Genomic DNA, 15,569 nt, shown 5'->3' on the forward strand with positions numbered 1-15,569 from the left:
CTTGGACGTGGTGAACTCATTGATTGTAGAAACTTTATTGGACTTAAAGTCCTCCTAGTGTGTAGAGACCTACCAGGCTATGGTCTTGGATGATCGGGCATTGGTCTTGGACAACCAATGCCTGAGGGGTCAGGTACTGGCTGGGGGAGAGAGACCAGGAACTAGGCTGGCTTGATGTAGTGAAGTGCGTCAGTCTTCTAAACCTTGTCATCATATGTAGATCGACGATTGATATCATGTGATTCACTGCTCTGTCCTCAGTATGATGAATGTGGGGTGTTGGGTGAGGACTATAGACGTTTAATGACAGTGGACCGGGTGTCCTGGTGCTACAACAATTTACAATTATCTAAGATATTGGATTGTGTTCAGAATGATTACTGAAAATTTGCAATGGATTATAAATCCAAAATTTTGTAAGTGGAACCAGTTAAAGACTTACTATCCTTTTGGTTTGAAACCAAGGACCTCTTGAGCTGGTTCAGCCACTTTGGAACCTGTTCAAGGCACAAGAAAAATTTCTTTTCTTTTCCAGAATTTTCGAAAACTCTCAGTGATTAAAATAAACACAAAAAATCTAAAAACTAAAAAAATCAAAAATCTTTTTGAATTTTTCAAAATTTTCAAATTTTTTTATTTATTTTAAGAGCAACAAATTACTGATCATTTAATTCTTCGAGTCAACACATGATTCAAAACTTTTCAGGGAATTTTAAAGAGTATCTAAGTGCACAAATTTTTGACTCCACAGATTTTTCAAATAATTTTAACTCTCAGAAAGTAATCACAATATGAAATCCACTTTGCAAATTTTGTTGAAAAATTTAGAAATTAATCTAGTAAGTTCATGTGTGTGTGTGAAATCCAATCTCATCAATTTTCAATTGAATTTCAACAAATTATTGTCTAAACCATATGGATCAAAAAACATCAAGATAAAATTATTTTTGAGCAATTTTTCTAAGTAAGGTGGCTTTCACTCTAAAGAACAGACAATAATACCCCAATTTAACTTATCTCCACCTTTCTTTTTACTCAATTGCTCATCTTCAAAGTCTAATGGGAGCTTTCGATCAATTCTCAATAGATAGCCTTTTCCTTAACAATGAATTCAACAATTTTTTAATTTTCTTTTCTTTTTATGTTGAATATTTTCATTTTTTTTAAGCTCCTATTTTTTTTTCTTCAAATAATAACCTTTATAGTATTTGTGATCAATAAATCCTAGTCAACAATTCAAAGATTTTCAATCAAAATTTTCAAAGATGGACTAGTGCACAAAAACTATGAACTCAAGAGATTCAAATCTAAAAATCTCCCAATCAATGCAAATTTTCTTTCATTGTATAGATTAGAAGCCAATAATCTATTTTATCAAATCATCATGTGTCTCAATTTGCGTTCAAAGATAGATTATAAATTCATTGAAAGAATTTTCACACATGTATCATGATGAATATGATCAAAACTCAACACATAAACCAAACCCTAACAAGTGATCCAATGGTAACAAAATTTGAATGTAAGCATAAACCATGATCACTAAATATCCTAGGACTTAGTTTGAAGGTGAAGTCCTTTTGGAAACTAGTTCCACGAACTTAACAGGCATATAATTGATCAAATCAACTTTTTTGATACACATAGTTTTCACTCTCACTTCCTGAAATTCTTTTTCACATTTTACCTCTTTCTTAGGCAAATTTTCAGTTTTAGAATTCTTAAGTGACACAAAATTCTTTTTATTCTTAGAACACACATTTTTCTTTGCATGAACATCATGAGAATGGATTTTAGAAAAATCTTTCTTTTTCCTATGAAAACATGAGTGATATTTATGTCCATTCTTACCACAAAAAGTGCAATGCAACAGTATAAGCACATAAGACATATCATAATGCAATGCATCAGGCAAACATAGATCAGGCATAGAATTATCAGCAGGTTTAACAAAAATTGTTTTACCTTGACTACTAGATGAGCCTTTAACAAAACATAACCCAGTTTTATCATTTACATTCTTACCCATGTTGATCATCTTGTTTAAATTTACTTGACCCATAGTGAAACCTTTCAGTTTATCTTGTGCAGCTTGCAATTCAAGTTCAAGATAATCAATTTTTAGACCAAGATATTCTTTCAAGGAGTTAGCACTACTTACCTTATCTTCAAGAATGATGATCTTCTTGGTAAGCTCATTACAACATATTAGTCTTTTACCAGTGCTCTTGGGAAGAGCGCTGGTATAGGTGATACAGTACCAACGCTTCTACTGAAGCACTGGTGTAGGTGTTACAATACCAGCGCTTTAAGGAAAAGCGCTGGTATTGGTGTTACATTACCAGCACTTCAATAGAAGCGTTGGTGTAGGTGTTATAGTACCAGCGCTTTAACGAAAAGCGCTGGTATTGGTGTTACAGTACCAGCGCTTCTTCTATTGAAGTGCTGGTGTTGGTGAGTACTAGCGCTTTAAGGGAAAGCGCTGGTATTGGTGTTGCTGGTATTGGTGTTACAGTACCCGCACTTTAAGAAAAAGCGCTGGTATTAGTATTACAGTATCGGCCCTTTAAGGGAAAGCGCTGGTATAGCACCCTTCCATTCCCTCCAATTTTTTCTCCTTCCCTCCACTCTTTTCCCTCCGCTTATTTATGCATGTAGAATATTACATGTCTAAACTGCGTCGTTTTCTTTTGTTCCATTAAAACACTATATTCCACTTTTCCATTTCAATTTGATTTAGCCCTAATTTATCCATCTCCCCTTTTGGTTCGTCCCTCAGCCTTCTCTTCCTCTCTGCTATCTCGATCTGCTCCGTCTTGATCTCTCACGCTCGATCTCCATTACTTTAGCTCATCGTAGGCTCTCTCTCTCTCATCCCTCTCTCTCCACCACCATTTCTCAGCTGAAGCAATTCTTCCACCTGCGTTTCAGAGGCCGTTTTTCCATCTGAAAAACCTCCATCTAAACGATCTCAATCTCCGATTCCCTATGAGGTAACTCTCTTCGTCCTGCCCGTCCCGTCCCTTCTGTTTCATAGAGTTATCCGGCGATAAACAAGATGGATCCCCTAGTTCAGTCACTAAGTCAATAGTGTATCCGGTGAACATCACATTCCCCCTTCCCTAACTGGTGTAGCAAGTGAACCCCCAATTAACGGAAGTACCTCAATTTCAAATTCTCTCTCTTCCCCTCACGGATCCTACTCATCCTCTCTCTCTTGTTGGTAAGTACCCCCTTTCTCTTGAAGCTTTCTCTTTGTCGATATTATATATATATATAGGGAAATCTCCATAACTAAAATAATCTTTAGGTTTTTCTAATTTTTGGTTTATGATTCTTATTATGGTTCTGATTGAAATATTTTTTTCAGTCTATTATATCCATTGACTTCAAAGCCTCGATTGCGATCGTTTCACATTTCAGGTAGGTCTATCTATTTTCGTAGCTTTTACAAATTGGGCTTCCAGATTTTAGTTGTTTTGTGTTGCCGGGAAAATTATTGTTTTTAGTTTCGTCAATAAATTTATCAATCAAAATCCAGGTCGAGGTTGGAGGATTTGGATCTTTGATTTCAACCGCTGAATTCAGAAAAGTTTCAAAATTTATTCATATCTATTTGTAATTCGCCTCCATATATATATACATGCAAATTTGTTTTAGGGTTTATTAATTTTATATTCTGTGTATAAAATTTTTTCCCCTCTTCAGACATGCGTTGATGAATATATGCTGAAGTTTCGTGCTTTTCTGGGTTATACTTATTCATTATATTTGGAATGTATTTCTTTCATGATTAGAATTAGTGCAATCGTGCAATCATCAATGTCGACTTAGACGGATGAATATAAAATTACTCTCCGTAGTGGGATAAAATTTCTAACTACATGATTTTTTATTGTTACTATAGGGCCGACCACTGATTTTATTCTATATTACTGTTATTGTGTCTTAAGTACTGTATTCCTTGATTATTTTATAATTTGTTGTAACTCTTAGTTGAGATTAATTTGCTATAAAAAGGAAATTCTGAATTTAAAATGTTTTTCAGAATTTGTTACCACCACACACTTTTCCTTGGAAAAACCCTCCAATCATGTTATCCTAAACCAACCAAATGCAAACAACACTGAGAATTTAAAATGTTTTTTCATCCACATATATGTCGACCAAAGGGAACTTAGCTAAGTTTGTGGGGTTTGCAGGTTGTGGCGAAAGCTAAATCGTCCATTGTTATATTATACACCAAGATATATGGCCGAATATTTGGAGGAAACTGACCACCTAATTTCCTTTCTCCTGTAGCTATATGTGCAAATTCCCACTTTATTTTTTAAATCAAAATTGAAGGAACAAAAGTTATTGAGGTATGAGAAATTGTTTATGAGGCATGTGTGTGTGAGAGAGTACCAACTAAGAAAAAATAATGATTAGCAAAGTCATTGTAAGGTTAGCATAGCACGGTAATAGAAGTGTTATCATAGTATCTTGAAGAAGTGGAGGTGGAGCTAGACGTTCAAATAGAAGTATAAAAGATACTATTTATGGTAAACAAAATGATCTCAAACAAATTGGCAAACTTAAATTTGAGTAAGAATATTTTGAAAATAGAGGGAATAGGAAAAAAATAACACCTTTGGTCGGCACATTAATACAATCCAGAAGATCTATATCTTTTATCTAATCTGAGGCATGCAGATAAACCTATAATGGCACATTAATACAATCTAGAATATCTACGTCTTTTATCTAATCTGAGGTAAGCAGATAAACCAATAATGGCACATTAATACAGTCTAAAATATCTACATCTTTTATCTAATCTGAGGCACGCAGATAAACCTATATAATGGCCAATTGACCAACTTAAACTAAATAACCGTAAAGCACTGAAAATTTAATCTAAACTACGACAGGTGTAGCTAATATAAGCCCAAGATATCTTCAAGGGGCTGTATCATCTCAAGATATTATAGACAGGTCGGTAATTAAATAATCAATGTGCAAGTCCTAGAGCTGATACTTCACAATCTCATGAGATTAAAGAAACCTTTACTGTCCTAAAAGTCATATGTGGGGTACAGGAACTACTTTGTGCAAATTAAAAACTCTATGATTACTAATTTACTCTTCATAGAATATACCACAACAGAGACATATATCTGATAGTGACCACAGAAATTTAAAACCCATAAAAAATCATCCCTTTTCAGTCCCTGCATTTAACTTGCACATGAAGAAGTATGACTTGAAATGGTAATTGCACATTAAGAAATATGACTTTGAAAAGGTGAGCAGATAATGATTTTTGCACTTTTTCCCTTTTAAACCAGAGCCCACCAACATCGTCTCCTTCAAACCTAAATATACTTTTTCTTCTATAAATATACCCTCAATGCCTTCATCAATTCTTACAAATCCCTCTCTTATCTCTTCAAAACACCAAGAAAAAAGAGAATGGCTTTGACATTTCCTTCTTCATCTTCTTTCATCAATTTAAAAGATACCAAAACTTTCAAAACTCCCGATGACTTCTCCGGCATGGTTTGTTTTGAACAAACCAAGCCATCATGCCGTCTTCGAGCAAAGATTTTGACTGAATTGTTGATCTTGCTCAACTATATATCTATCGTCCATTAGCTATTTTATTCATCGATTCTCGATGGCATTACAGATTGGCTTGTAATCAGTTGCATTGGATCCAACTTAATACTTTGACCTGGAACAAGAGTCAATAATTACCACTATGTCATAGTTATTAAATTGCCAGTGCTGATGTTTAGATGTTGTGTTGAATTACAATTTTATTGTCTTTTTTTAACAATTTGATTGCATTCTCTTAACTGAATTCTCACTTTTTTGTTTGCTTTTCTAGGAAGGATAAATAATAAGTTAACAATGAAACGAACGGTTAGTGAAGTGGAAAAAGTGAGTGAACAAAATACCAAAGCTTCAACTTCAAAATCATCCCAACCACCGCCGAAGAAGAGACGGGGTCCAACACGATGCAAAAATATCATAGACGCGAAAACCTTATTACCTTTAAGGTACATATATATATAGATCATCTTATATAGTTTACATAATTAGACTATATTCAATATGAAGGAGAAAAAAGGATTTCTATCTTTATTTTTGTACTAAACATCTACAATTGTTAATTTTTGTTTAGGGTTAATAAGTTTGGACAGCCGATCGGTCCTGGGAGTGGTACATAAACTAATTATCTGGGAACACTTGCCCGAAAGGGTGAATTAGCTCCTTTGTGCTACAAAACTTGGTGGGAGATGCCTAAACAGCTGAAGGAGGATATGTGGAACATTGTAAAGGTAAAACCCTTCCATAACATTAAAATAATTTTTATGGAAAAATTGGACTAACATACAACAATTATCACATTTTCAGGGAAAATATGATGTGGGAATCATGACAAAACAGTGGACAATATCCTCCATCGAAAAAAAATAGAAGGGGTACAAGTGTGAGTTAAAAAATCAATACTACTCAGTTAGGGATACAGATGAAGAAAGATTGGCAAACCTACCACCTAATGTTGAAAAGGAGCATGGGGAATTTTTGGTTAGGCATTGGGGTACGCCTATGGCGAAGGTAATCCTCCATCTATCACAATGTTTTTTGAAGTCAATGAGTTGAATTTATAGTTTATATGTTTTCAGTCATTATTTTAGGTGGAATGTTCTTTGCTCAAAGAACTTTTACTTTTTCTCACTTTTTGTAGAAGGTTAACAAAAAAAATAAAGAACGTCGTGGGAAGCAGACAATGATGCATACTACAGGGACAAAAAGCTTTGCACGTATTTCTGCCGAGGTAGGTTGAAGTTTTTATGGAAAATATAAATTATTTCAATTCTTATGTCGTTGAATGATTATAAATGTTAGTGGTAAATAATATATATTACAATGTATTCTTTTATAGATTGAGGAAGACGAAGGTATTCAGCTTTCTCGTGCAGATTTATTCATCCGCACACATGTAAATAAGGATGGCAAAGCTACTGATGCTGCTGCTTCGGAGATGATTGTAAGTTTTCACGCTTCCATTTTGCAAAAAGGGGGTCATGTGCCTTGAAGTGACCAATTTTTAAACTCTTTACGCTATATTAGGGGGTCATGTGCCTTGAAGTGACCAATTTTTAAATCATCGGCCCATGTGGAGGCAATTTACTTTCTTGTATTTGTTGAAAAGCATGGGAGTATGGGATCATTGTATGTGGAGGCTTCTTGTTGATTGATTTGTGTTGTGGAGAAGAAGTATTTGCTATTTGTTGTTTGTTGTTTGTTGTTTGTGTTAATTTGTTACTCATATATTGTGGCAATAGTCTTTTGAATGTAGACAACTTCAAATATTATATACAAGCTACGTAAAGGGCCACTAAACACTTGTTCATGATGATCATTGTAATTATTGTGATAAACAATCAACTCTACAAGCTTTCAACACTTGGATCTCTTGATTTGCAATTCCCAGTTGATGAGAGGCAACAATTTATAGTAGTTTTCAACCACAAATTTATCTCTATATATCTATATTATAGAGTATATAGATAAATATGTGTATAAAAGGTTTCAATAATTCAATGTAACGATGCTATTACACCCATTTGAGAACTTTATAAATCTCGAACGTAATCATGCTAGATGAATTGGTATTTAGTAATATTGTTATCTCTTCGAAGAACATACCTCTATTGATTTGCATAGATTTTATTTCAATTTAGCTTTTCTAAGGTAAAAACATTAATATTTGCTTGAGCATCCTAATTTTTCTCGTATCAAGTTACAGAAAAAAACAAAGGTGCACAAATTTAGAAATATAAGTCATAACTTTGGGAGGCAAAGTTTTTTATTTTCTTTTTTAATATTACTCTATGTAATTAGAAATCAATTTGACCACTTTGGCCTATAACAAGGTCGTGGAAGAAAATCAGATTAATTGGAAACAACTTCCACTCGACAAATTAGACTGTCATAGAAAAAATTTATAGCTTGAAACTTATATTACTAATTACGTGTTTAAATATCTTATATTTTAAAAATAAATTAACAATGCTTTATAGATTTGTAGATTCACCCCGAAACAAATACAGATCCTTATATGATGTATCATTGTGAAAACTTACAGATATCTTGTTAGTTTTGTTAAAGAGTAATGATACATCCTCCGAATTCGCAGGACACACCAAATAAGAAAAATGTAAAAACAACGTGCATCCTCCATTACATAACATCACCATAATATTATTAGTGATATAGCCCACACCCTAATCACATCCTCCAATTCAAGAATCTTTTGAATTTGGAGAATACATCTTTATTCTCAAATGAAATAGATATCAAAAATTTATTCTTAACTTATTTGACCTTGTGCATAGTAGTAGTCTGCCAATACTCAATAATCCAACACTCAAGAAAAAATGCACATAATTAACCAAAGCAGTTCAAGCTCAATTCTGAAATAATTAATGATTTTCACTGCTACCTTGATCCCGCCCTTTACAAAGCTCCAAAGCTACTACATACCCCTTTTATCATATCCTGATACCATTTTATCTTCTTGTTCCACTACACTAAGTGGAAGTTAGAGAATTTTTTGAGCATCAGAAGAGCAAAGTACCTGAGAAATGAGAGTAGGCTTCCAGGATTAGTCCGAACATCAATGAGATCTAAAACTCGAAAAGCCTAAAAATAAATCAGCAACGGTGGATGGCCTAAATTTTTTTGATTGAGGAATCCAATTATCCTCCCAACAAAAAATACTTTTCCCATTTCCTACCTTAGTGGCAACCCCTTTTCCATCACTGCTCTAGCTGCCAAGATACTTCTCCAAACCCAAGATGGATTATGCCCCTTCCCAGCTTTCAAAAAATCTAAGGAAGGAAAATACTTTCCTTTCAAAACTTCAAACAACAAATCAGTCTTCTGCACTTGAAATCTCCACCCCATATAAGCTAGAAGAGTAAGGTTGAAAGCCTCCACATCCCGGAAACCCAACCCACCGCATGACTTAGGTTTCACCATACAATCCCAACTAATTCAACGAGTTTTAAACTTTTCCTCCCAAACAGCCCACCAAAACTGAAACCATTTTTCTTCAACCTGTCATAAAAAAATTTCGGGAGCTTGAAGTAAGATATTGCATAAGAGGGTAAGCATAGCTTTTAACACCTTTCTACTGCTAGGCGACAAAAAAATTTCCTTTCCATCCCCTTATTTTCTTTGCAATATTATCTTCAATAAAACTGAATACCTCCCTGCCCAAATACTTCTCTTGGCCCCACTCTTTAAGGATAATAAGTAAATCCCTCAACAAACAAGTTTTTTGAAGATAGAAATTTGAGTTGATAGTTTATCACAATATTTCCATCTTCAAAAAGCTTGGCATGTTTATAAAAATTGTTTCAGATTCAATCTCTGCAGATTTCTAATCCAATTCAGATTCTTCTTTTTTTATTTTTTTTTTTATTTTTTATTTTTTTTCTTTCAGTTCTGAAAAGATTTCCATCTTCAAAAAACTTGGCATGTTGGTAAAAATTGTTTCAGATTCAATCTCTGCAGATTTCTAATCCAATTCAGATTCCTTTTTTTTTTTTTTTTTTTCAGTTCTGAAAAGATTTCCATCTTCAAAAAGCTTGGCATGTTGATAAAAATTGTTTCAGATTCAATCTCTGCAGATTTCTAATCCAATTCAGATTCTTTTTTTTTTTTTTTTCAGTTCTGAAAAGATTTCCATCTTCAAAAAACTAATTAAGAAATCGTTATCACTCACCCAATCAAGTAATTATTGATATATGCTGCGTTGCTACAGTGAGGAATTGGTAATCTTTATTTTATTTTATTATTTTTTTTTCGGGTAAGTAAGGATTAAATAGAAAAAAAAAAAAACTGTATAGTATTACAAGGGGCATTCCACAGGCCCACAACACTCGACAACAGATCAGCCCATTGGACAGGGCATAACCCAAAACAAAGCTTACAGAGGAGTTAACCAAAACAAAAGAGAGACATCTCCTAAAACACCACGCCCAAACAGAAATTGGTAATCTTTACACGAGACAGTCCAAATTCATAGATGAAACTTGAAAATGCTATCTCAGGTTCATTAAATGTCCAAGCATGAGAAGATGCACATTATCATATCAGCTGAGACAGTAATTTTCCTCCTCTATTTTTCTTTTTTCTTTTCTTTTATTGAAAACAATTATGATTAGAGAAGTAAAATCTCTCTCTTCTTTTTGAATCTATTTTAGCTTTTAAAAGCATTTTGCTAATAGGAGCCTTCATTTTAATTATATGCAAAATTTTATATTTGATTTATACAGAACATATAATGTCAATCAATTAGCTGATAAAATTATGGAGATCAGATTAACTTTATAACTTATGCCAAATAAACAATAGATTGGAATTTAAGATAATCAACAAAGCTTAACAAAACAATGATTAGTAACTAAAGCCATTACCTTGCCATGGGATATGCGCTGAAGGTTATAGATTGGATGCAAACTGAACTTTATGCATATTATTCCAAAAGTGCGTGTCCCCCATACATGAACCCTTGTTTTCATGCTTGATTGAATAAGCATTCACTAGGACACAATTTTTGCCTAGTGAATCTTAGCAGTACTTACTTTTAGCAGTACTTAATTCCAAAGTATTTAGTAGTAATTATTACCAACCCACTAATAAAGCAAAAGAACATATATTTAAAGAAGTATAAATTGGAACAGTAACAAGTGTGCATGCAATAATATCATGATGGGTATCATGAGTTACATGCTTGTAGTTTGTATTCATTTCCGTTGTGTCAAGTTTTTGGCCAGGTAAATCCTACTTAAAGTATGCAATTATTTTAAATACCAGAAAAAAAGAAAAAAAAAAAGATAGAAAGTATAGATGGACTCCTATGATAAGGAGAACTCCTACTAAGAGGACAACCACTGGGCACTGTTCGTGTTCATGCAACAATCAAAACGTTTACAACGTAAATTATTGTTTGTTTACAGCGTTTACAACCATGGGGCACTGTTCGTGTTCACGCAACAATCAAAATGTTGTAAACTTGTAATTATTGTTGATTTTGCTTGTTTTGGGACAGTTCTCCCATTGTATTCAATATGATCTCATCAAGCATGGCAATTTGTACGTAAATTATAGATAACAAGAAGTTGTATTAAATAATTGAATCCTAGATATAAGCCTTTTATAATATATGAAATAATTTCTTGGTGGTTTGTAGTTGGTTTGCATCAGGATTCACTGCCGGCTCAAATACTTAAGGAGCAATTATCAAATGATGTACAATTTTCACACACATTTTTGAACACATAGTTTTTTATTGGCGTATTATATGTGCTGTTGCATTGAGATTGGTGATTAAATATGATTTACCATTTAAAAAGTGTTGGATTAAGTAATCGGACAATATGGTACTTGTCCAAGGGGATTAATCAACAATTTAGGAACCTTTATTGACTAATTTTTTATTCGGATTACTTTTATTGGGACTACGTGTATCGAAATGGAATTTTTTTAAAAAAAATCCAAATTAGTATGTAGCTAAAACGAAATTGAACGTGTTTAAACGTTTAGGCATCAAAATATATATATATATATATATATATATATATATTTATTTTTATTACTCTTTTATCATTGGACATAGTGCATATTAGGTTGTCGTTCCTTATCAAAACCAACACTTAAATACGATTCTGAACTAGAGAAAATTTTTAGGCGAATTAAAAAACCTAAAAAAAGAATTCTAATTTGTTAAGAGAATCTTTTCAGAACTGAAAACAAGACTAATAGATTGCTTTCGTATCCATCCTTTAATTAGATTCACGCCCCTCACAACTTTTGCCTAGTGAATCTAATTAAATAAAAGACATAGAATTATGTGTCCTATAATAATAATTGCACACCAAGTCTTTTGTCCAATTACCTATATAAGATTCTTCAATTAGATGGGACATTCAAATTTAGACATAAACAACAGTATTCATAAGTTGGCAATTTCTTTAATCATATTGTATACTTTAGCACAATGTCTGGTACCTCAAAAGACTACTAATTTGATTTTTCCTCTTCTATAACGACTCGATTACATTTTTTATTAAGTGTATACTTTAGCATAATGTATTAAAAGAACTACTAATTTGATAAAAATTTGATTTTTTTTTTTTTCTCTATTTACTTCATTTAAATTCTTTTGTTTTTGTCATGAAAGCTTAGGTGTGTGTGTGTATATATATATTATACATGCACATGTATATTTAAGCATTACATGTACATAGCTTGTTGGGATTTCTGTTCTTTTGTGCTTTATTTAGAATCTAGGGTTTTCAGTTCTGGATGTTTCATAGTAGTATGTCATGGTAGTTCAAACTTTTTTTTTTTTTGGTAGGAAAATATAAGAGAACTTCCAAAAAGTTACTCTGACTCGCCTATTGGCAGCTCCAATGATTTGTTCTCCATTGTGAGGGGAGAAGAGAGAACTGGTCGTGTGCGGATGCTTGGCTTCGGGCCTACACTAAGCGATGTTTGGGGGCCCTCTCCTAGTAAAGCTGAACTGATTAATAATGCTAAAAAATCTCAGGAGGAGGCACGCGCTACACATGTAGAGTTGCAGGAGACGATTTCAAAAATGCAAGCCGACTATGACAACAAGTTGGAAAATTTACGAGCCAACTACGACGACAAGTTGGAAAATTTACAACAACAGGTGGCTATGTTAATGTAGATGCAACAACAAAATTATAGTGGACAGGTATATTTATTATTAGTTTTACTATTTACTAAATATATGTTTACTTATGCCAAGATTTCATGTATTTTGTTTTGTTATTTTGAAGGATTCTGATTCTTTAAATGCTCCTCCTAGAGTATCCCCAAATCCATTTTCTAGTCGTGATGCCAATTCAGTTAAGGTTATGAATTTTTAATTTCTCTTATATATATGTTAAATTTTTATTTATTATAATGTGCGCTTAATGAATTTATAAAAAATGTGGGGTAATTCAAATCAAATGGGCAAGAAGACTTGTTGAAGTTGAAGATGGGGTCGTGGCTGTGCTTTTTGAATTTCCTTCGCCTTGGATGGGTTCTTTTTGAAAAACTTGTACTACATTTGTTAAAAATTCTTAATTCTTTTTGTGTGACATTTAGTACCTTTATCTAGACAATTTGGATGGTATTTTCATATTGACAGGTTAACTTGTGGTTGTATTAGTATACATTTTTTACTAGCTTAACTTGTGGTGGTTTTAGTAGTCAATTTCGATGGTATTTTTCATATTGGCAAGGTTAACTTGTGGTTGTAAAAAAAATTTGAATGGTATTTTTATATTGACTTGTGTTAGGATGCATTTAGTAGCCGTGAAGAAATTTTTTTCCAAAAACAATAATGGGAAAAAAAATATTAATTTTTTTTTTTTTTTTTTCAAATAACCCTTTACTAGCACTTTTCCAAAAAGCACTGGTAAAGGCTCTTTACCAGCACTTCTCCAAAAGCGCTGGTAAAGACCTATCGACACTGGATTTACCAGCGTTTTTGAAGAAGCGCTGGTAATTCAATCAGCGCTTGTTAAGGCTTTTAAGCGCTGGTAAAAACCAAAACTGTTGTAGTGGCTCAGTGATGATTGAATCGATTTCAAAATCTTTTCTTTTTCCTTCATTAATCTGTTTTCTTAGATCTTCATTCTCCCTTTTTGCTTGGATAAGCTCCTTTGCTAACTAACTTATTGATTGCCAGTTTGACTTCAATAGTTTCTTCAACCATCTTCTTCAATCTTTCTTCATCATTTTCTTCCTCTTGAACATGTTCATCTAGAACTTCATTGTCTTCATTATCTGAAATATCAGAGCTAGATAACGTAACAATATGAGGACCTTTTTTAAGAAGAGTGATATAAGAAAAATCATTGCAATTATCATGAGGAGAGTCATTATCACTAGAAGCAGAATTATCAGAAATAGAAACTTTCATTACTTTTCCTTTATCCCTATCATTTTGATTTTTCTTAGGACTAGGACAAATATTGGCTAGGTGACCTTTGCCACCACAATTCCAGCAAGTGAATTCAGTTTTTTTTCATTAAATCTAAATTTCGACGCCTTGTCAAAATTTTGAGGATTGACTATATTTCCATTCTTTCTAATCTATTGTTTTTGCAATATCTGATTGAATTGCCTTGACAGAAAAGCAAAATTATCATCAGAGTTGTCATCAACAGAATTCTCAACCTGTATTGATTTTAGAGTAAGATTCTTCTCCTTCTGATTTGTATCAAAATTCTGCTTCTCAAAAATTTTCAAATCTCAATGTTCAGTGATAGTTTCTATTCTTATTTGAAATCTTTTAGGCAAAGACCTTTAGATTTTTCCTCAGATTTTCTTATCATTAACTCTTTTGCCTAAGTATACGTCTCAGTTCAGAAATAATTTCAAGAAGACTAGAATAAAAATCAGAAAATGATTCATCTTGTTTTGGATAACTTCACTTTTGAAGTCCCTTCATGAGTAACTTGCAAAATATTCCAAGCGTCTTTAGCAGTTTTACAATAAGAAATTAGCATATTCAGATGAAAAAACATAATTAATAATTGCGTATTAAGCTTTTCCATTAGCATTATTATGCTCAGTTTCAACAACAATAAAAGCAAAGACATCTTTTAAAACTTTTTCTACTTTACCATCCACAATTTATCTTTTGTTGGTGGTGTATAACCAGATTTAACAAAAGCCCAAGTTTTACCTATTGAATTTTGCAAATAAGCTCTCATCTTTGATTTCCAAAAATTGTAATTGTTTTCTTCAAATAAAGGACCACGTTGATTAGAAACACATTTTTTCAACGCATAATAAATGATAAAAACAAAATTTTGAAATCAAATAAAACTTTTCACAAAGATCAACTTAATGTGTAGAAATTATCTCTGATACCAATTTGTGAGTTGTACGTAGCGGAATATTTAGAAGGTTTTGTATGTTTAGAAAAAGGTCTGTGTCTTTCTAATCTATACTTGTTTTAGTAATTAATTAATTAATCACATGCAAGATAAAATAAAGGAAAGTAAGAGTTAGAGATGACACCATGATTTTTAGCGAGGAAACCCCAATTCATAAAATAGATCAATTATTTGTGTGGGAAAAACCTCATGGACTGTGCAGTCCAAAGTAAACCGATCCACTATGTATGAAACAAAGTACATACATTGAACTTTGACTCTGACTCACACCCTATCGTTCTACCAAACACCAATCACTGAAAATCCTCTGGCTTTGTGACATCCCGTCGAACAACGCTTGACCTCAGGCTTACTCTTGATCTTAAAAGGGTTGTAGGTAGATCAAACAACACTTCTCGAATGCTTTGACCCTTTCAAAGTGTGATCGCTATTACTTCTGTTCTTCAATATCTGAATTCGATATAGAAGTAGATTTGTTTTTCTCTGATCGTTGTAGATGCAAGACTTTGATCATGATCAGGATTTGAACAACACTCTAAACTCACTCTGTGTTTATGTGTATGTTCTAAAAAGACTGACAAAAAA

The 15,569-nt window shown here is 32.9% G+C and overlaps 1 protein-coding gene across 4 annotated transcripts; it reads left to right on the plus strand.

Moving 5' to 3' along the window:
• Nucleotides 1-2,690: 2,690 nt before the first annotated feature.
• Nucleotides 2,691-13,242, plus strand: LOC132295249 (uncharacterized). 4 transcript variants are annotated; one of them, XM_059793432.1, is made up of 9 exons: nucleotides 2,692-3,223; nucleotides 3,371-3,423; nucleotides 5,873-6,044; nucleotides 6,170-6,326; nucleotides 6,403-6,606; nucleotides 6,737-6,826; nucleotides 6,935-7,039; nucleotides 12,422-12,784; nucleotides 12,870-13,242. In XM_059793432.1, the coding sequence occupies exons 5-8, from the start codon at nucleotides 6,598-6,600 to the stop codon at nucleotides 12,755-12,757; spliced, it is 540 nt and encodes a 179-aa protein (XP_059649415.1). In that variant the 5' UTR covers nucleotides 2,692-3,223; nucleotides 3,371-3,423; nucleotides 5,873-6,044; nucleotides 6,170-6,326; nucleotides 6,403-6,597; the 3' UTR covers nucleotides 12,758-12,784; nucleotides 12,870-13,242. The 4 variants fall into 4 exon arrangements, 3 of the variants coding, with proteins under 3 accessions (XP_059649414.1, XP_059649415.1, XP_059649416.1); XM_059793431.1 differs by having other exon boundaries at nucleotides 2,691-3,223; nucleotides 12,422-13,242; XR_009478387.1 differs by having other exon boundaries at nucleotides 12,472-13,242.
• Nucleotides 13,243-15,569: the final 2,327 nt, after the last annotated feature.

The sequence above is a fragment of the Cornus florida genome, unplaced genomic scaffold (genome assembly GCF_030987335.1).
Source record: "Cornus florida cultivar Cherokee Brave unplaced genomic scaffold, ASM3098733v1 CherokeeBrave_3.0.0_Hap2_Chr02, whole genome shotgun sequence".
NCBI classification, from domain to species: domain Eukaryota; kingdom Viridiplantae; phylum Streptophyta; class Magnoliopsida; order Cornales; family Cornaceae; genus Cornus; species Cornus florida.

What these genes read in the sequence shown, in the direction of transcription:
- LOC132295249 (XM_059793431.1), top strand. An exon ending in TTGCACGTATTTCTGCCGAG is followed by an intron (nt 6,827 to 6,934) that starts GTAGGTTGAAGT and finishes ATTCTTTTATAG; the next exon opens with ATTGAGGAAGACGAAGGTAT. An exon ending in CTGCTGCTTCGGAGATGATT is followed by an intron (nt 7,040 to 12,421) that starts GTAAGTTTTCAC and finishes TTTTTTTGGTAG; the next exon opens with GAAAATATAAGAGAACTTCC.